At 43.3% G+C, this 20,616-nt stretch overlaps 2 protein-coding genes across 2 annotated transcripts; one reads left to right on the top strand and one right to left on the bottom strand.

Annotated features, from left to right (window-relative positions):
* The first annotated feature begins 317 nt into the window (after positions 1-317).
* On the top strand, positions 318-14,794 carry E2F5 (E2F transcription factor 5). Its single transcript, XM_036402416.2, has 9 exons — positions 318-485; positions 6,404-6,513; positions 7,160-7,321; positions 8,521-8,564; positions 10,320-10,384; positions 11,305-11,572; positions 12,306-12,506; positions 12,940-12,984; positions 14,060-14,794. Exons 1-9 carry the CDS (start codon positions 360-362, stop codon positions 14,167-14,169), a joined length of 1,131 nt encoding a protein of 376 aa, XP_036258309.1. The 5' UTR covers positions 318-359; the 3' UTR covers positions 14,170-14,794.
* On the bottom strand, positions 14,748-20,116 carry RBIS (ribosomal biogenesis factor). Its single transcript, XM_036402424.2, has 3 exons — positions 19,972-20,116; positions 16,374-16,490; positions 14,748-14,915 (listed from the first exon to the last, which is right to left on the bottom strand). The coding sequence occupies exons 1-3, from the start codon at positions 20,089-20,091 to the stop codon at positions 14,847-14,849; spliced, it is 306 nt and encodes a 101-aa protein (XP_036258317.1). The 5' UTR covers positions 20,092-20,116; the 3' UTR covers positions 14,748-14,846.
* Positions 20,117-20,616: the final 500 nt, after the last annotated feature.

The raw sequence follows: 20,616 nt of genomic DNA, 5'->3' as shown, positions 1-20,616 counted from the left end.
GAAATGAGCGACAAGGAGCTATGGAGGCGGGGATAGGCAGACTCGCGGTACGTATCTGGCCGACTCCAGGCCTGCGCTACCGGTCCGGGGGCCTGAGCGAGAGCCGGGAGCGGCCCGAGCCAGCCAAGGGCTGCCGTCCCTCCCTCGCAGGCCGTGGGCCGCCCACCCCGCCACGGCCGGAGGGGGCCGGGCCCGTCCCCCGCCGCAGCCCCAGCCCCGCGGCCGGACCGCGCCGGTGTCCAGGCAACGGGGGCGGCGTCACTTCCTGCGGGCCGCCCCTCCCGCCGCCGCGCTGGGCCGGGGGCCGCGCTCCCGCTCGGGCCGTTGCGGCGGTCGCGACACGTGGCCCCGCCGGCGGCATGGCCGCGGCGGCCGAGGCGGCGGGCGGCGGCAGCAGCCGCCACGAGAAGAGCCTGGGGCTGCTGACCACCAAGTTCGTGTCGCTGCTTCAGGAGGCCAAGGACGGCGTGCTGGACCTCAAAGCGGTGCGAGGGCGGGGGGGCGGCCGGCGGCGCCGCCGGGCCCGGCCGGGCACAGGGTCCGCCGCGCTGCAGCCGGGGCGGCGCAGCGCTGGGGCCGGGCAGGGCCGCCCGCTCCCTCCTTCCTTCCTCCCTTCCTTCTCTCTCCCTACCGCCCGCCCGGCGTGGTGGGGCCTCCCCCGGCCGCTGACGGGCTGCGGGTGCCCGGTGATGGCTGACAGCCGCCGCGGTCGGCTAAAACACGCGTTCCGGCTCTTTATAAAGGGGTGTAAGGGGCACCGTGTGTTAAGTTTAACTTACTGAGAGTATTATTTACTATGCCCTGTTCTGGGCTCTTCAGTCGAAAACAAGACAGGGAGCTACTGGAGAGGGTCCAGCCGAGGGCTACAAAGGTGGTGCGGGGTCTGGAGCATCTCTTATGAGAAGGGACTGCGGGAGCTGGGCCCATTTTGTCTGAAAAGAAAACATTGAGACCAAGTCTCATCAATGCACATATATATATATATATATATCCCATTGGTGCAAGCCAAGAGGATGGCACCAGATTCTTTCGTAGTGCCCAGTTACAGGATGAGGAGCAATGGCCATAAACTAAAGCACAGAAGTTTCACCTCAACATGAGGAAGAACTTCTCTATGTTAAGGGTGGCAGAGCACTGGAACAAGCTGCCCAGGGAGGTTGTGGAGTCTCCCTCTCTGGAGACATTGAGAACCCACCTGGATGAGTTCCTGTGCACCTGCTCCGGGAGACCCTGCCTTGGTGGGGGTTGGGCTAAATGGTTTCCAGAGGTCCCTTCCTGCCCTAACAATTCTGTGATTTCTTTGACTGCCCTGTGTTGCTCCGTGCACTGACTCAATGCATGGGCTGCTGTTTAAACCTGTTTCTTGCTCACCCGCCTCCTTTAAGCAAGAGAAAACCATGTTGAAAAACAGACCATTGCCGCCTTATGCTTTCTGTTATGTGTGAATGAAAGAAGCTGAATTGGCATAGGAGTGACAAATCATTGTCACCCAGCTCTGCAGCCAGCCTGCTGCCTCCAAGGCATGCCTTGGGCTGCAATGTCTGGAGCCTCTCCAGTGATGTCCTGGGACCAGCCCACCTTGGTGGGGCCCAGTGTTGCAGGAGGGATCCTTGCCACTGTGTCAGTTCCCTGGAGCTCGGGCCCTCTGGGCTGTGGGGTGTGCAGTGCATTGGAGCAAAGGTGTTAACCTAAGTGGTGAAGTGTTCAGCAAAGTGCAGCAAGAGGCTGGCTTGGTGCTCTGCCTGAAGTCCTTTCTGGAAAACTGACCTATTTTTTGATTACTCTTAGTAGGCCCCAGGAGGTGAATGGTGTTCTCAGAGCTTTTTTTGTGCATCCCTGTTAAGAGTGGATGCACTTTGATGATGTTACTCTGGCTAATGAAACTTCAGGGTGAACAGGGAGGGATGCTGATAGGTTTATATTCTTCATTTAGTTATGCTGTGGTCTGGGCAAGTTGATGAACTCCTTAATATTAGTTGTCTCTGTATCTAGCAAAAGAGAATGAAGATGTCTGGATCTTTGGGATTGTTGTGTAGCTTCCTTTAGTGTCTGTCACGTCCTGAGAGATGTTCCAGGTCAATCTGAGAAGCAAAACTTCAGTTTGAAAGACATCAGGCCCAAAAGCTTGGCTTTAAGTGCCAAAGAGGATTGACTTGAACAATAAAGTTGGGCTGTGTAGTGGGATGGAGCAATGCTTCTTGTTCTCTTTAGTGAGAAGTGTACCTGCTCACAGGGAATGAGTTGATAGCCACAGAAGAGTTAAGTGGGCATTGCAGCCAATCACAGGCATTTCTGCTCAAGACCTATTGGAGACTGGTTTCTGAATTAAATGTTACAATTTGTTGAAAGAAAATACTAACTGTGCATAAACTGTTGGTACTTTCATAAGCAGTGAGTCAGAACTTAAATTTCTAAAACTGGTTTTCTCCTAAATAAGCCATATATCTAAGCAAAAATGAAGACCAGTTTGTGTGTTTGTGTTAAGCCAGTGTGCTCAGGAAACTGAAGAACAGGACAGCCTTGAAATGGAACAGAGCATTCCAAGAAATTATTTGTGCAGTGGACACCTTTAAGTGTCTCCCTGCTGGCTGGTATTGACTGTCTGATGTTGTGCTGCTGATTGGTATTTCTGTAGCAAAACCATCACTAGAAAGAAAATAAACTTTGAAAACAGGTAGATTTCCAGCTTTGTGATTTAGCAATTGAGAAGGAAAATCTGTTCTATGGGACATTTTCTAGTGACCTTTAATACCTCTATAATTATAGTTTAGCAGGGTGTAAGAGGAAGCTGTGAAAATGTTTTAGTGCTGGACACTGGTAGCATCTGTGAAATTGTGGGAATGGAAGTGAGAATTTTCTTCACTTGAAATTTGAATTTTGTATTTACTTTAAAATCCAACAGCGGTTCTAAAATAATGACATACTTGTCATGGAATAGCCCGACATAAAGAAATCTAGTTAGGGAATTAAGTGTAAAACGCTAAGTGGTGATATAGAAGGGAAAGAAAACTAAATTTCTATCTGCAGCAACCCATGAATTGCAGGGAAGAGAGAAGAAGAGCAAGATGAGTGAATAAGGGATAAGCTACCTGAATGGATGCTGTTCTTAGTGTACAATACTTGTGCCCTAATTTTTAAAGTGGGCTTCGTTTCTAGCATACCATCCCTGCTCTAATGATGGTTAAATAGTGTTTCTGATCATCAGTGCAAAACATGAGATAAACTAAAATCTACTTGTTTTAGAAGTGTACTGGTCAGGAGCAAATAACTGCCTCACACTTGCTGTACTCCACAGAAAAGAAAGAGCCTGTCTATTAGATTTTACATTCCCTTAGTCTTTATGTTGCAATGACATTCAGTACTTCTACATGCAATTTGGCAAGAGCACCATTCAATTTAAAACTTTCACCAAACTGTTGACAGCTCTCTTAGGGAGAAAGTGTTGTCATGTGGTACAGGCAGGGTTCAGAAGATGCAGGACCTCTTTCCTTTGACAGACTCATGGAGAGAGCAAGCAGGCAGTGCTGGCCCTTGTGCTTTGTAAAGGCTCTCAGTAAGGACTCTGCCGTGGTGCTCTATCGAGTTCCTCCTCTCTCTAGGGCTAGTGAAGCACATTTACAGCTGATGATTTCTGCTGCCTTTTGTCAGCTCCCAGGGAGCAAACAAGTTGGTGGGGGGGCTACAAGCTCTCGTTTTCCTGGCCTTTCTTCGTTATTTCCGGGCATGTGTGCCTCCCTGCAGCTGAACCTGTGCTGTACAGTGTGTTTTCTGTATTCCAGGAGCTGCACGATTGGAATGTATGCAGAACCATAGCTCTGTGCTTAGATACTTTATTCCAGCTCTGAACCTGTCTATGCACTCATGAGTACTTGGTTTGAATACATACTTAATCAAAGTATAAGGAGATATTAGAGCAATAAGGATAGAGTTCAGCAGCTTAACATTAGAAGGATTTTATGAAAGAGCTCTGGATGTGGAAGCTATGTCCATCCATGTTAGCAGGGCCTTTGTTGCAGATGTCCCTTTCTTGACACAAGCTAAGAAGATAGGAGTTTTAACAGTGTTTTTGACAGCAGATTTGTGTCAGGAAGCTCTTTTAATTATTTAAATTATTAGTGAATTGTTTATGTGGAGGACTGGACTTAATTTCTGATCCATGTACCTGGCAGAAGGTATCACACTGATAACTGCTAGAATGTCAGAGAGGAACTTCTCAATTGCTTTTTAAAGTGAAATTTTTAAAAGATAATTAGATTACAAGGTCTGTACCAGAAAGCTAGTGAATATCAGGATTAAACTTCTCAGCTTGGGAACTGGCCCCAGCTTGTGTTGGAACTCCTGTTGTAAGTAGTTGAATTTCATAGAAGTGATTGAATTGTATGCAGGACAGTCAAGTCAAATACCTATGTAATAGTGCTGTTAATTTTCCTATGAAATGAGGCCCTGTCCTGGGGATCTGGAGCTGGTAGTGGTGAATCTGCTGCTGGTGTTCATGGGAACTGTGGTTTGGGCATACAAAATGCAATAGCATTTAAAGTGGAACAATTACTTCAACTTGGAAACATTTGAAATTGGACACTCAGAAGAAGTGACCTTTTTTTTTTCCCAATATCTTAAGCTTTGGTTTCATAGCTCCAGATTTGTGCATTGGTATCTTTTGTACAGTTTGAAAATACATTAAGATTAGTAAAGCATTTATATTTTGTAGACAGGCCTTTGGGAAAATTTCAAGAGGTAATGAAATCTGTCTCCAGAGCAGTTTCTTTATTGTTCAAGCCATGGGTAGTATACTAAGTCCTAGGTAAATATATGGAGCAGTGGGAAAAAAGCAGGAAGTTGAATAGCATCTGTGTGTGCTGTCCATTCCTTGCACTGAATAATGTAAACAGCCTCTAGAATAACTGAAGACCGTGAGATGTATGGGGTGCTGATTCAGCTTTATGCAAATGGCATCAGCTCTGTCACTTGCTAGATTTTTAGGGTTCTCTTGCAGTCCTTGGAAGCAGTGTGTACATATGTGTACATATGCAGCAGAAATAGCAGATTAAGATAGCAGATGCATACCTACTGAAACAATTGATGAGAGAGCCTGCTTCCTGGAGGGAACTAAACTGCAATATGTGTTTGCATGCATCTTGTTTTGTTAGTTTAGAAAATGTTTTAAAAGACTCATACAGAAGGCCATACAAAAGATAAATGCTGCTAATGGTGTCAGTGAAAACAGTGTTTAGTGGGTACATCACTGTCAAGGAGAAAGAGTAGTTTTTGTAATTCATGGCTATAAGAGTACTTTTTATAATCTCTGTTCTTTCTTTTTATCCTTTCAACTTTATTTCAGTAGCAAAAGGTAATTGTACTATTAAGCAAAGAAATTTGGTTTTCCTTCCAGGTTATGGCTGTCTCAAGCTGTACCTTTCATGTAGGCTGCTTACAAAAAGTGAACATTTAATAGATTGTTGGAACAAACTGAAATAAATCATCATGTTCATGTAGTAGAAATTATTTGCATTTTTGCATTAGTTCAAATTCAGAACTCTTTGCCTACCCTTCTCTTTATTTTTCTTCTATTTGTTTAACATATACAATCCTATGTAATCTTTGTATTTAAGTATCCCGAGTAACTACAGCTGTGGAAGGCATGAGTAGCTGACTGGCTTATTTTATCTTAACTCTTTGCATCAGTTACACAAAAGGAGAGGAACAGGTGAAGCATGAAGTGGTTGCCTCTGCCTGATGCTGCTTTGCTCAGAGGGGCGAGATGTGGCAGCCCTCAGATGCACTGCACAGCTGGCTGTGTGTCTGCAGCAACATCCCTGGCAGCTGTCCCAGGGTGCTGGTGCTCAGTGGGGCATTGAGTGAGCCCTTGTGCCCTGCAAGGGGCATTTGTGCAGGGACAATGCTGGCCTGAAATACTGCAGCTCTCCTGCAGCCACCCTGTGAAATTACAGCCCTGTTTCGTATCCTAGCACCACTGAATCCAAACAAAGGCTCTAATACCTCCAGTGTCAGTGGAAGGAATGATAAACTTATTATGTCCTTCAAGCTTCAGAGGCTTGCCCCACTGCAAGGTCTTGCTGCCTGCCTTCCATACTTTTTCGTGTCCTCCAGAAAGAGCATGGCAGGCTCCTCCATGCAGTTGAATATGCCCCACATACAGGCCATGGTCTTTGCAACCCCTGTGAGCTCCTTTCTCTGTTAGGGGATAGCCTGTTGGCCTTCAGCCAGGGGACTGCTCCCTGTGCTTTGTAGCACTGCCTGCAGGTGCTGAACTTCAGAATTCATTGTTGGTATTGGGCTCTTGTAGAATGGAACCTTCTCCTTTTGAAGTTACATTAGATGGCATTTTTCCAAGGGAGTGGCTTTCCCTCAGCATGCAAGTTGCTGATACTTGTTCTCTCAACAGGCTGCTGATACGCTTGCTGTGAGGCAGAAGAGAAGGATCTATGATATCACCAACGTTCTGGAGGGGATTGATCTCATTGAGAAGAAGTCAAAAAACAGCATTCAGTGGAAGTAAGTTATGTCAGTTCTGCAAATTTTCACATGCTTAAGAGCAAAAAAAATTGACTCTACTTCTTCTGACTAGATATGACACCATAAAATTAACACTGCTAATCAATGAGCAATGTGATGTTGTAGAAGTACAATAAACTTGCAAATTAACTGTATTTGTTTTCCCTTTAACTTGTGTATGTGATACATAAAATCAAGTTTAAAGCACACAGAAGAGAATCTTTCAGAAAACTTGTAGTGCTACTTTATAACTAGCACTTGTAGTTGAAAAATTCTCCCTGAATGAATTTGGGAGGGCTGTCAGGACACACTGTCTCCACCTACCTGCCCTACCACAGTCCATGCCTGTTTTCTCTTAGGTCCCTGAAGGTAAAAGCTCAAGATAAGGATTCTAGGGGAAGGAGCTAGGGCCTGCAAAACAGTTCCAAAAGAAGCTAAGTTTTTGTAGAAGAAAATTCTAAATTTTATCTGAATTAAAGAATTTTCATTTTCCTGTCAAAACACTACTGGAAAGTTAAATGCTCATTTCCTTCATATTGAATATTAGTAGATTTTCCAAATGTTGAAAATAGTCTTAAGAAGTTATCATTGGATGTTTGCTTTAGATTTTTACTTGTGGTTTCATGAACCCTTATACCTGTTTAAGAGGAGTAGGTGCTGGCTGCAATACAAAAGAAGTCATAGACAGGCTGAGGTATCTGGAAGCTGAAATTGAAGATTTAGAGCTAAAAGAAAAAGAATTGGATCAGCAGAAATTGTGGCTTCAGCAAAGTATCAAGAACGTCATGGATGATTCTACAAACCACCAATATCCTTTTAAATAAATTGTGTGCATTTTGGATCTAGAATTAAAGCAACAGTTAAAGTGTAGGTAATGGATAAAGCATAATGTAACTCATTTAGCATGGTAAGGCAAGTATTTTTTCAGGTTTTTCTTCAACAAAAGAAGATATAAGTCTTCTTTACATGACTTTAACTTCCATGACTGATTGGTAACATGAAAACAATATAGCATCTATCTATCTATATATATATATATGTACAGCAACTATTAAGTCAATAGCGTAATCCTAGTGTCTTACTTGAAATTAGTGATACTGCTTTCCAGAACTTAAATTTATATTTTGTTACCAGTTCTTTACATTAATCTTTTTTACTCCTTCATTCTTTTGAAAAGATTAAGCTATCACCCAAAGATAAATGGAGTAAACAAAGTCCTGAAGCTTGTTGGGTTTCAAACTGGAAAAAAACATCCTGTATATAAATACTAGAGAGTTTCAGCTGCATTGCTTGTAAGCATGTGTCTAGCTGTCTTGCAAAACAGACACCTGAGAATGGGAGCAGGAAAGTGCCCTTCCTATCTATAATACTACTGATAAGTACTTAAAAAGTACTGGAGTTTCTGTTCAGAAACTGTTTCTGTAAAATGGATTTTGTAGCAAAGGAGACTGAAGTTATATGTTAGGAAAAACTTCTGGTAGAGCTGGCACTGGAATTGATCTCCCAGGGAGGTGGTGGAATATGTGTCACTGGAGGTTTTGCAGAAGAGGAAAGACAAACATCTGTCTGGAATGTATGAACAGTGGATTGATCCTACCCTGAGGCAGAGGATGGTAGATGAATTCTGAAGTTCCCTCTAGCAGTATTTTTGTGTGATTCTAGGAAATGCTGATACATACCTGAATTCTGTATTGTCAAATTAGCAAGGTAAATGGTATTCTTCAAAATAAGATTTTACATGTTCTTCTTTTTTAGAAGAATCTTTTCTCGTTCAAGCTACACAACTATTTTTCTTTCTGTACTTTATTTGCTGATACAGGTATTTTCTTTAAAACAGAGAACTCTTGTTATTCGTAATAAGCCATTCTGAAAGTCAAAAATAATGCCTTGATTACACCTCTTACAATAATAATGCTATAGTTTAGGCTCAGTTTGGACAAACTTCTGAAGGGCAGCAAATACTAGTTTTATATTGTTTTAAGAAAAATGTTCCTTGACATAAATTACGTTTTCATATGTCACCCATGAAGATATCTGCAACTGCTTCAATGGTAAGTTGCTGCTAGGCTGTATTTCTAAAGTGAGTGATTCCTTGAAAAATGACTTGCTAACTAACTTGCTTTTTTCCTGCAAGTATTTTGAATTAAGAAATACTCAATAGTGATCATTACTAGGTTGAGGTCTCATAATGTTCATGGCTACCAAGTTCTGGCATTTTCTAATTGTAGTCAGATTGTATAGAATGGAAGCTCAGCTGGAGTCCTGGTTTTTGGTTTCTTTTTTGGTATTCATACTTTTCAGCAGCTTGCCATGGGCCATTAATGGAACTAGAGACAGGACTGGTTGTTGGTCCAACCCTCCAGAAGAACCAGGAAGATCTAAATTTTGCATCATTTCCTGGTAGCAACTGTGGCCAGACAGAGCTTGTGATGCTGTATAAATAATCCAGCAGAAGGTCAATGATGGGGCATTGCTACTAAATCTAAAGGATTCCTGTACAGGTGGTTGGAAGAAATTGCCGGGAAGTGCTGGCAGAGGTTACTTCCCTTGACATCATCTCCTGATCATGGGGCACCCAAGGGAAGATTGTTGTTCAGCCTCCAGCTAGGCTCAAAACCGTCTTTCTTTGCCACAAGGAAGACTTTTTTAAATAAAAACACAAGATTAGAAAACTACTGCAGAATTTAACAAAAATGGGCTGTTACTGAAAAGATGTTAGTCATAACAAAACATGGAGGCAGCTGGCACGATGCTGACATAGTACTTCACCTAAGTGTTTCTTAGGAAGCAGAGAAAGAAAAGTGTTACTCCAAATTAGTTATGAACAAAGAGGAAATCATGTGCAGGTAAGAAAGTAACCTGCAAGTAACCTGTGCCAATGCTGTGCATGTAAATGTGGTCCCCTGATTTTAACCAACACATTTTCATGTGCATAGTAAGCCACAGATGAGTGTGACAGACAGCTGTTGGATCCCAGTCATATGTGCTGTGGAAGCCATGAGCTTAGATATTTGGAAGTACTGGGACTGAAGATGAACATTAACACCTCTTCTTCCTTCTGTTAAATCTCTAGTACCACCAGTCATCAAAGTCATAAAGTGAGCTAGGCCAGAGAGCTGGTTTAGTTGAAGTCATATGAGGAGTGGCTGAGGGAGCTGGTGTTGTTTAGCCTGCTGAAAAGGAGGTTCAAGGGAGACCTTATCACTGTCTACAAGTACCTGAAAGGAGGCTGTGGCCAGGTGGGGGTCAGTCTCTTCTCCTAGGCAACCAGTGATGGGACAAGAGGACATGGCCTCAAGCTGCACCAGGGAGGTTCAGGTTGGACATCAGGAAAGATTTTCTCAAGAGGCTGATTAAGCATTGAATCAGGCTACCCAGGAAGGTGGTGGAGTCACTATCCATGGAGGTATTCAAGGAGCAACTGGACATGACACTTAGTGCTGTGGTCTAGTTGACAAGGTGGTGATCAGTCAAAGGTTGGACTCAATGATCTTGGAGGTCTTTTCCAACCTAAATGATTCTTTGATTCTGTGAAAAAAGGAACTAGGTAAATATTTTCACCTTTCGTTATATATACGACTCGAAGACAAATGGGTAAAGAATATGGTTAATCTTGTACTGTTGTGAGAAAAGGTTTTTGCAACTATGATCTTAGTATTGGAATTCCGTGATTTATACTATGCAATGCTAAATAATGCAGTACTTTAAGTGACCTTAGAGACCTTCCAGATCTCATTTGAGTGGATACTATACAAGACTTAAGAAAAATATACTTAACACTTTCTTTAAAATTGCTGTTTAACCAGGAGATACACTTCTAGCAATTCAAGCACCTTGTGGTACACAATTAGAAGTACCTAGACCTGAAATGGTATGTACTGGTTTCTCGTTTACTTAAGTGTTCTAGAGCAATAGTGGCAAAGAAGAGCTGTTTCAGAGCAGAGGATTTATCTCTGTCTATGTCCAAGAGGGAGGGGAGAAAGGATTAGGATTGTTTAAGTTGAGAGGAGGGAGGCCAGACAGAAAAAAGTGAGTTTTGTACACTTAGATAGACTAATGGTAACCCTGCCTTCTATGAAAACCAAATTACACAAGTGGGTTCTTCTCTCTTGCTTTTAAAATGTTGCAGCTTTCAAAATAATGCATAGTTGCTATGAATTCTCCTGAGAACTCAGTGACTTTTATGTGTCAAGTTTCTCTGTTATACTGTTAAAATGGATCTCTTATGAAAAAACCTTTTCGATTTAGTTTTAATATAATTTAGATTTAGTCTCATGGTACTAGACTGGATAGAGAAACAGACTGCAATCTCACTTTAGCCAAAAGGATTAAATTGGCAAGATTGAAGTAGGAGGCCAAATTATTTACTTCTGTCCATCTTTAACTTTTTTTTTTGTTGTTGTTGCAGCGCTTGATTTTAAGTAGTGTTTACATAGTTGGGAGAGAGCATGGTATGTAGCGTGATAGCCACTGTGCTTATAGAAGGCTGAAATTCACCTGAGAAGTTTCACAAGCTATTTTTAGTGAGGCTAAGCACAGTCTAATCAGTAAAAGCATCCAAGGCTAGAGCCATGAAGCTGATCAGTGGTACTATCTTTGTCCATCTCTGCTGAATCAGTTCAGGCAATGATAAGGTTCTCTGCAGGACCCAAGTTAGCAGCTTGGGTGATGTTGGATTTTGTTTTTTTTTCTTTTTGTTGAGGACTAAAACAGCTGATCTTAGTCTTCATCACTTTGGAGAGTTCCAAGTTCTCAAGGAATGCTGACTTTCATAATACACCATTTTTACAGGGACAGAATGGACAGAATAAATACCAGATCAATCTTAAAAGTAATTCAGGACCTATCCATGTGCTGCTTATAAACAAAGAATCAAGCTCCTCCAAGCCCACAGTGTTTCCAGTTCCTCCACCTGATGACCTTGCACAGCCCCCATCTCAGCCTGCAGCTCCAGTGACTCCACTTAAACCAGCTGCAGCTCCTCCAAATCCCCCAGAACAATGTGACCCCAACCAAGGGCAGGAGTTACCGCCAACAGCAGCTGCGGACACATCATCAGGTGGATCCCGGGGTTTTCCTACCTCTGGTGGGTGGGGGAGGAGGGCAGCTGGAGGGAAAGAAGAAACTGTTAAGAAAAGTGGTAGACAAGATCAAGAATTTGCATAGGGTAGCAGCTGTCCATTAAAGACTACTCCAGGGCCTTAGTAACAGCTCTCAGGAGGTTACAGACACCTCTTCCTCTTCTGTCTGATGAAAGAGTTGCTTCCCTCACATCTTACCATCTTACACTAAACAGGTTTTGGATGTAATCCTGTTAATTATTCTGAGGTGCTTCTCCAGAATGCATTATGCAGCAAAATTGCAAACCTCCTGACAGAGGAGGATGATTTGAATGCGTACTTTTAATGAGATTGATAATGCAGGCACCAGTTCCAGCTATTGTACCACAAGGTCGCTTACCTTCTTCCACATAGCCACAGTAAGAGGCTGCCTGAATATCAGGTACTTTTTTCATAGTAATAGTAAATTAATAGGTAATAGGAAAAGATTTAAGAAAATGCTGTATTACAACTGCATTGCCTGAGGGATCCTGATTACCTCCATTGACCTTTAATTGACCTTTAATTAATTGACAGTTAATTAAGTTGTGACTGAGCCTGTGGAAGGGGAAGACTCCTCTCACCTGATCTCAGACATTGGCCATGTTCTCCCTCAAAAGACAAAGCTGGGGGCAGGTGCTGTGTGTTCTGCTTCACTGTAACAGACTTTAACACTCCTTCCTGTCCGTGTAGATGGCAGCGCCCAGCAGGACAGCGCAGCCCCTGCAGCCCCTTACTCCAGCCTTCCAGAACCAGAGCTCTATCCCAGCCTGTCTGGAGACAGTGCCCAAGCCTCAGCCAACTCCAGTGACTACCAGAGCTTGCTGCCTCTGGATGTCAACTGCATTCTCAAGCCAAACTCATTTGACATTGCAAAGATGGAGGAGCCTGCAGGTAGGAAGCAGTAGTTCCTGTTTAAAGATTTCACTGGTTCCCTGAGCCCTTCTTTGTGACCAAATTACCAATGAGTTACACAGAGGAAAAAACAGGTCTCTGTTTATCTTCTAATGAAGCCACTGAGGAGCATACTAATTTTGAACAATTGAGTTTCTTTGCCACCAGATAAGCGTCATGGTACACCATGATATATATAGCTCTTGGGTTTTAAAGAGTTAAGTGGGAAAAATGTATTGGGGAGGAAAAACTGAGGGATACAAAGATAAGTATATTTTACATGTACATGGCATACTACCTCTGCAGCTCCTACACTGCACAAGCCATAGTGTACTTGTCAATTGAGTGTTTTAATGCAAAGAATGTGTTGACTGCTATAAACACAGACTAAAAAAACCCACATACGTAAAGCATGTGCTCCTGTCTTTCACAGGAAATATCAGTGGAGATATTATTGATGAACTCATGTCTTCTGATGGTAAGTATTTAGTATCTTTCCTAATAATCACAAGTAGCAGCATGATTTATGTGTGAACAGCACTTAGAAGGCATCTGTTAAATCTGATGCCAAGAGTCAGTATGGAAACGACTTCTTTCCCATGTTGCCTCCTCTGTCACTCTTGTCTTTGCTCCCCTTTCTATTCCCTGCAACAGTTTTATTTAACAGACAAAATAGGAAAACCTTAATCCAAAAGCACTTACTTGCATGAATAACCCACCAGTACTTAATTTAGGGAAAAAGAAAGAACAAGCTGATGACTAGTGTGCTGCCTTAAAATATAAATCTGGTTTAATTCTATTCTGCCTAAAGCTTTGTGCAGGTGCTTTGAATAAGTATTTCAGAATATAGTTCTGGATGCAGACTGATATATGGCCATGTGTGGTACACTTAACAAGTGTCACCCATTTCTGTTCTTGCACATCTTTGGCCATATGAGTGCAGCACTGAACCACAGCTACTACAAAATTCATGTGCTCCTACCTCTCTGCCACTCTCACTGATGTGGCAGGCAAAGAGGTGAACTCAACTTGCTTTTGTTCTTTTTGCCCTGTATTCTGTAAGGCCTGTAATAAAATCTGCCCCTCAAGCAGACCACTTCAGGGCTCATCCAGAAAGAGATGTGCTTGTAAGATCCAAGGGGCAAGATGGGATTCTGTGAACGTGCCAGTATGTGGTTAACATGGAAAGAGGCTCTGCTTCTACAGCAGGGATATAGATAAAGGAATATAAATATAAATTATGGCTTTCTGGTTAATGTTTTCAAAAGCTCCTCAGGAACTCCGTTACTGCAGAAGAAATTAAACCCATATTCACAGCTATCACTCCACTTCAGCAAACTGACTTAAAATACTAAGCAAAAAATGGCAGATACATCACTTACTGCCTTAGTTTGATGCAGTACAGGTTTTCATGGTATGTATCTCAGTGAGCTTGTCAGATTATCAAGACTATTTTAATTATTAAGACTAACCCTTATGACAAACATACTGAAATGTGATAGGGCTGATTTTCCAAGTGTTTTAATTTAAACTAAACTGTTCCTGCTTTACAGTTTTTCCTCTCTTACGACTCTCTCCTACTCCCGGAGATGACTACAACTTTAACCTGGATGATAATGAAGGAGTCTGTGATCTCTTTGATGTGCAGATACTAAATTATTAGATATTATGTCAACCAGACTACTTATCTACCTCTAACTGTAACAATCTAGACTTCTTCATAACCTAAGTATTTGAATAATGAATGTATAACTTCTTAGTTCACTGACTCTGGGAGTATATTTCCTTTTGCTTCCTTTAACTACTTCACAAAACAAATTCAAGAACAAGAAAAAAGGGCTCTTAATCAAAAATTCTGGCACTTTTTCACCTGAGTGTGTTTCTGTCTAAACCAATTGTTTGGAGCTTTCTTTAGTAAGAAAAGTGAAAATACTTACAACTTTTTGATCATTTTTTAAAAAATGATTAGTCTTCTTGCTCACAGTTAACAGCATTTTCTTTGAAGCTTTACTGCCAAGAAGCTTTCTATTTTTTAACTTTTCAAACAATTTTGAAGCTTTCACTGCCAAGTTGAAAAGTGAAGGGTATCAACTTGAGTTATGCTAAACTGTTTCAGTGAACCAATTTTGTGAAGTGCCTTCTGTTTTAGCACTTTAAGTTTCTCACACTGACTTCTGACATTCCACTTTCCTAGATGATAGGAAAGGTCTGTTTGTAGTTTGTATTGAAGTGTGCCAATACTTGTATATTAACAAGATTTTTTTAATAAAATTGTGCAAACAAAGCCATCAGTATTTGTGGTCTTTCATTTCTTGCAACCCCTTCATTGTCCATTTTGCGTTACAACTGAGATAACAGGCTTGCGGCAGCATCCACATTTGCTGGTTCCTCTTCCAGATTTGTGGAAACCTGGAAAAAAAAAGAGTTTCAGTTTAAAGCAGAAAACAATTTCTTTTTATTCTCCTTGCAAAAAATCCCAAAACAAACCAGACTAAATGAATATCCATTGGCCAGAAGATTAATTTGACTTATATATATTTAATTTCAGCTAATTTTGCAGTTATACTTCAATAACTTGGGGGATTGCAGCATACACTGAAGTTGAGACATAAGCAGAAAATGCTTTGTGCTTTGGGACGTGTCGTACCAGTAACACACATGGCCCAACTGAGACAGGCTCAGCTTTTAGAACACAACTGCTCTCAACAACACTTCTGCAACTTTGGAGAAAATACTGTTACAGCCTGAGTGGTGTAGAGCCCTACTAGCACAGGAGCAGTAGCACAGTCTGAATTCTTGGAGGAATAAATAACAAGCCAGCAGGGACAGGACCACTGGCTCCAACTGCCTTGAAATCTCAGCTTGGCTTCATCCTGTGCTGGCAGCACTGTCACTTATGTTTCATTTTTCCCTCAGCCTCTCCTTAAGGTATTTGACACTTGTTTAGTTGCTCCCAGCTGTACAGAAACTTGATCACCTCAGGCATACTGACAACTCATGTCCACTTCTCCAAACTCCAGCTTCCTCCAATAGCAGGATGAATTCATCTGCATCTCATCCTGAAGGATTGCTTTCTCTCACTGAAACTCTGCCTAGAGCATCAGTCAGCAGAAAGTTTACATGGAGGATTTGTCAGGAATTAAACTTTTATGAATTAATTCTTGTGCAAGACTGCAAGTAGGCCTGCATTAAAAAAAAAACAACTAGACAAAGGCAAGAAAAATACTGTCTTGAACACCAAGTGCTGCAGGCAAAACCTCTACTACAGAAATTGCTGCTTCAGGTGTTGGTCCTTCTGATGAGGCAATACAAGGCTTAGGAACCAGGAACAAAGAGAGGCAGAACTGTTTGTTTCAAAGCACTGTCAGGAGCTTCAGGTAGGGAACAGCCAGGTTCATCTTCTTTGTGTCTATTCATGTAAGATACAAGTTTCAAATCTAGGGGATGGAGCTGGGACTAACTTAAAAAAATAAGAAATCAGCTAGAATGTAATTTAAAAATATGCTTTTGAAGCATGCTTCAGCATGGCTGCCACCCTCTTCTCTCTTCTTTAGTAGTTATACAGAATTTGAACATGCTAATTAGGTTTCAGCATTGCCACACAAATGAAATTCATAAAACTGGGATTCCAGCTTTAAATCAACTGCATGAATTCACAGATTCACAGAGTATTCTGAAGTGGAAGGGACACACGAGGATCAAGTCCAACTCTTAATCAAATGGCCATTAAAAGCACTCAGCACCTTGAGTATTACCAGCACCAGACTCTGTCCAACTGAGCTATTGCCTGCAGCCTAAGAGACACATTATAATGCTTTAAACACACATTCTTTTCATTCTGCTCAGATTTTTACAAAGGGAAATTACCTTCTGAGTGTTCTGAGGTTCTGCTGTGGTACCTTTTGAAAGCTGACGGATTTCTTTCTGAACTTCAGCAAATGCTTTATTTATTGTGCTAACTTTTTCAGCATTTTTAATGTTTATCTGGGAGAGAAAAAAATACATACATTAGTATTTTTAGCAAAAATTCCACTGATGTGAAACTGCCCCATTTTTGGGCAATTATTATGCAGCCAGTGTTACATGCTTTTCAGTATGTTTTACCTGTTACTTCATTAGGTCATCTAGCTATGTACTAATAAATTCAAAATTAAGAGTTAAACTTGCTCTATGGGAATGGGAGCCCATAGTGACCCAGGAAGAGAACACAGAGAAAACAAAAGTCAAGCTTCACAGGTGCTGCTACACCAGCCTCAGCTCCTCTTAGCTGGAATGAAGTCCCAGGAAGGGTTCCTTCCTTCCTTGCTCTGGTGAACTGACCCTGGCTGAATGCCAGGTGTCCACCAAAGCCACTCCATCGCTGCCTTCTCCAGCTGGACAGGGGACAGGAAATATAATGAAAGGCTCATGAGTAGAGATAAGGGCAGAGAAAGACCACTCACCAGTTGCCATCATGGGCAGAACAGACTCAACTGAACTTGGGGAAAATGAATTTAATTAGTTGTCAAACAAATGCTGCAGAGGAATCTCAGCTCAGACACCTGGAGCACCTCTTCTCCCTCCTTTTTCACTGACCTTGGTGCTTGCAGGGCTGTTTCTTTTAAAAATTCTCACTCCCCTGTTTTGACTGCTGCTGGTGGTATGCTTCTTAACTACATCAACCCAGAGGCACTGCCAGTACCTGATGGGCTCTGCCTTGGCCAGCAGCATATCCATCCTGAAGCCAGCTGGCATTGGCCCTTTCAGACGTAAGGGAAGCTTCTGGCAGATTTTTAGAGAAACCAAGCCTGTAGCCCCTCAAACCAAATACAATTTGTAAATTATTTTTTAGTATGTTGAATTTCTTCCAGTAGCTTTCCTTTCATCATCACACCTTGCATCCTAACTGTTTGTACTGTAGGTCTGGCCAACAACGTCTAGCAGGTTTTGCCACAGTATTTAAAGAAACTCTGCAGCTGTAGCAGAGTGGAATGTCTATCTCTGGGCACCTCAGCCTCTCTTTTAGCCCAAGTCTGCCTTTATAAGTTATTTCATCAAAGATTTTACTTTCAAAGAGGAAGTGCTTTCAAAGAGGAATATGGACATGTGTTGCACTCTGGGGACAACTGTCTGTGGTAGAGGAGCAGGGTGGATGCAAGAGGGCATAAACTCTCACCAGTGCAGCAAAATAAGATTCAGCTGATCTGAGCCCTAGCACCTGCTGCTTCCAAAGTCTGGAACAGGATCACAGCCAGGTAATAACCTATTACATTGCAAACATTCCAGAAGCATGCTCATAGGTCTTCAGGCAGCCCCAAATTTCAGCATACCTACTGCTGTTTCAACGGCCACCCCCATAGTTCATCTCTGAGCAATTTAAACAGGCAGAAGCAAACTGTGAATGGTTACACGTATTCATTTTACTTTCAAAGCCTCCACAATTCCAGAGCACCTATACAGTAACAATTCCATTCTGACTGACCACAAGAACCAGTATTAAGAAAGCAGTGGGCAATGAGGCTGATAGAACAGGCCTGCTCAGATGAACACTTTCACTGGGACAGTGACTGAAGAAATACAGCCCCAGCTTCCAGCTCTGATCAGAGTGGATGGACTGTTGGTAACATGATCTACAAAGACCATGTGTTCAGTCAGGGCTTGTCACCATCTTCCAGCTTCACAGGGCTTTTAGAAGGTTCCAGTCAGTTTTAATAGTGATATCCTCAAGTAATCAGGCAGGACTTTTCCACAGAAAGAGGCTCTATAGCTAGCATGGGTACCTACATCAAAAGTTGTCTGAACAGTTACAATGAGCTTATAGCTATTAATGAGTAAATTTATTTTAGCAACTTTTTTTTCTGAGCATCTTCTTATACTGCTTAACGATAAGTAAATCACATTAAGCCCAAAGGCTTAATGCATTAAAGAACACAGCTTCAAACACAGAGAATAAAATTTTACTCCTAATAAGCTTTTCAAGACTATGAAACTCAGACATTTCATGAATATGATTTTAAACCTGTTTCTCCCTTTATTATACAGAACAGTCTAGACTAAGAGGAGATGTGACGCCAGCAACATGAAATTGTTTTTTCTAGAGTTTGTTCCTGTCTGTTCACCAGATTAATTTATTAAGTGGAGCTTGCAGGAGAAAATCTGAAATGGCCTTTTTTTTTTTTAAGCCATTTACTTGTGTTTCTCCAGCAGACTGCAACTGCATCAAATGGAGAAAATAAGCCACTATTTGCTTTTATTATTTCTATTACCAGATGCTTTTCTAGAGGGAGAGGTGAACTCTTCCAGAACACACACCTCAGGCTGGAGGCAGGGTTTGAGAAGATACCATATAATGACTCACTGCTCTCAACAGGAAAACACCCCCATCCCTCTTGCCCTGCACTGCTCCCTACTCCATGACCCACTCTCTCCCTCTTCTGGGCTGTGCTCTTCTACAGACACCGAAATAACAACATTATTTTTGCTTCTCTGTTCTTCTATTACTTTATTATGTTAAACTGGCTGACAGAAGCATCTACATAGCATCACAGCTATATAAGGGGCAAAAAAAGGGGCAGAGGGGAATTAAGAGCAAAACATCCAGCAGTGCACACTCCTAGCTATGTTCACTGCATCTCACTGACAGTTTTACTTGATAGCTGAGGCAAATAAACAGCTACTGGATCAGAAAAGGTTCCATCCTTTCTGGTTCCTCCCCACCAAAATGCTTCTCTCTGCATTCATTCATTCATAATTAAGTTTGTTCAACTCACCAACCCAGCACATAAAAATGCAAAATGTATTTTTAATGCCTTTCGCTGCTGATTTAGCAAGTTGAGTCACCTAGTGGGCGTAGAGTTCCTGAGCAAGCATCAAGGAGAGCTGTGGGAATGTAGCCCAGAGCCTGGCACAAGGATCCCTTCCTGGGATAAGGAACGTGATGGAAAGGAGCAGGACTTCTCCTTGTTAGTAGTACTAACTATGCCCAGTGGTTTGGATCAAGGCATTTTGTTAAACTCTACCCTGAATTACACCCTCAGCGACGCTGTGAATGCAGTCCAGTGAACGCGAACTCGCTGAACTGCTGATGCGCCCTTTAGCATCGCATTCCCGAGGACAAGGCGCGGTACTATCAGACACTTCCCAAACGACACTCCCCAGGCACAGCCTGATGCCTTCTGTGGCATATGCCTGCGGATTAGTCAAATGAACTTCTTGTGATCCTCTTTTTCCAGATGATATCCACATCCAAACCTAATTTTCAGGTGATAATCATGCAACTTTGCCGTTTTGTGCCCGGAGGCACACTGCCCCTAAACCAGCCCGATTTAATCACTTCCGAGCGCTTGCTGCGCCGCGCACCGAGGTCGAAGGGGAGGAATCCCCGCCAGGCCGAGGCCTCCCGCGGGCGCCGCAGCACGGCAGGGGCCGCACCGTGGCGGGGCGCTGCCGCAGCCCGGCCAGCGCCTCCTCCCGCCGTGGCACTCACCTGCTTCAGCCCGGAGGTGACGGGCCGCGCCTTGCCCTTGGCCTTGGCCTTGAGGACGCCGCTGCGGGCGATGCGGAACACGCTGCCGGCCTTGGCGGCCCCACCGCGATTCTTACCCATGGCGGCAGCGGCGGCGCGCGGGCGGGTGACGTCACACGGCGTTGTGACGCCAATGGCCCACAGCGCCGCGCGGGGCCGCCAGGGGGCGTGGGCAGCCTCGGGTGGGCGCTGTGGAGCCGCACCGGGGAACGGGAGTGCCGGAGTGGCGCTGTCGCTGTCCCTGTCCCTGTCCGGTCCCGGAGTCAGCCTCGGCCCCGGCCCTGCTTGCCTCTCCCGCGCCTTCGCAGCCAGCTTTTGCAGCACGGGAAGGCTGAGAGCGCCTTGGCGCGGGCCCGCAGGCCAAGCGCTGAGTCCAAAGCTCCGCGTTGCCACAAGCATCTACCCACGGGCAGCTCCCGGCACGCCTGGCGCTTGTATAGATTCCCAGTGGGTTGTGGTACACCCTTTTGCCTTCACGGCACCGCTTGGGAAAACGTGAAATCTTCCTGCGACCTATTCCAAAGGGAATTTGGTTTACAACCCTGGGAGAAAAACGGGAGGGGATGCAGCGGTGCGGACTTGGCTTTACTTTCGGGAGCGGCGGGG

The sequence above is a fragment of the Molothrus ater genome, chromosome 1 (assembly GCF_012460135.2).
Source record: "Molothrus ater isolate BHLD 08-10-18 breed brown headed cowbird chromosome 1, BPBGC_Mater_1.1, whole genome shotgun sequence".
Classification (NCBI taxonomy): Eukaryota; Metazoa; Chordata; class Aves; order Passeriformes; family Icteridae; genus Molothrus; species Molothrus ater.
The sequence above is the reverse complement of the archived record's forward strand: the minus strand, read 5'-3'. Positions and strand labels throughout refer to the sequence as shown.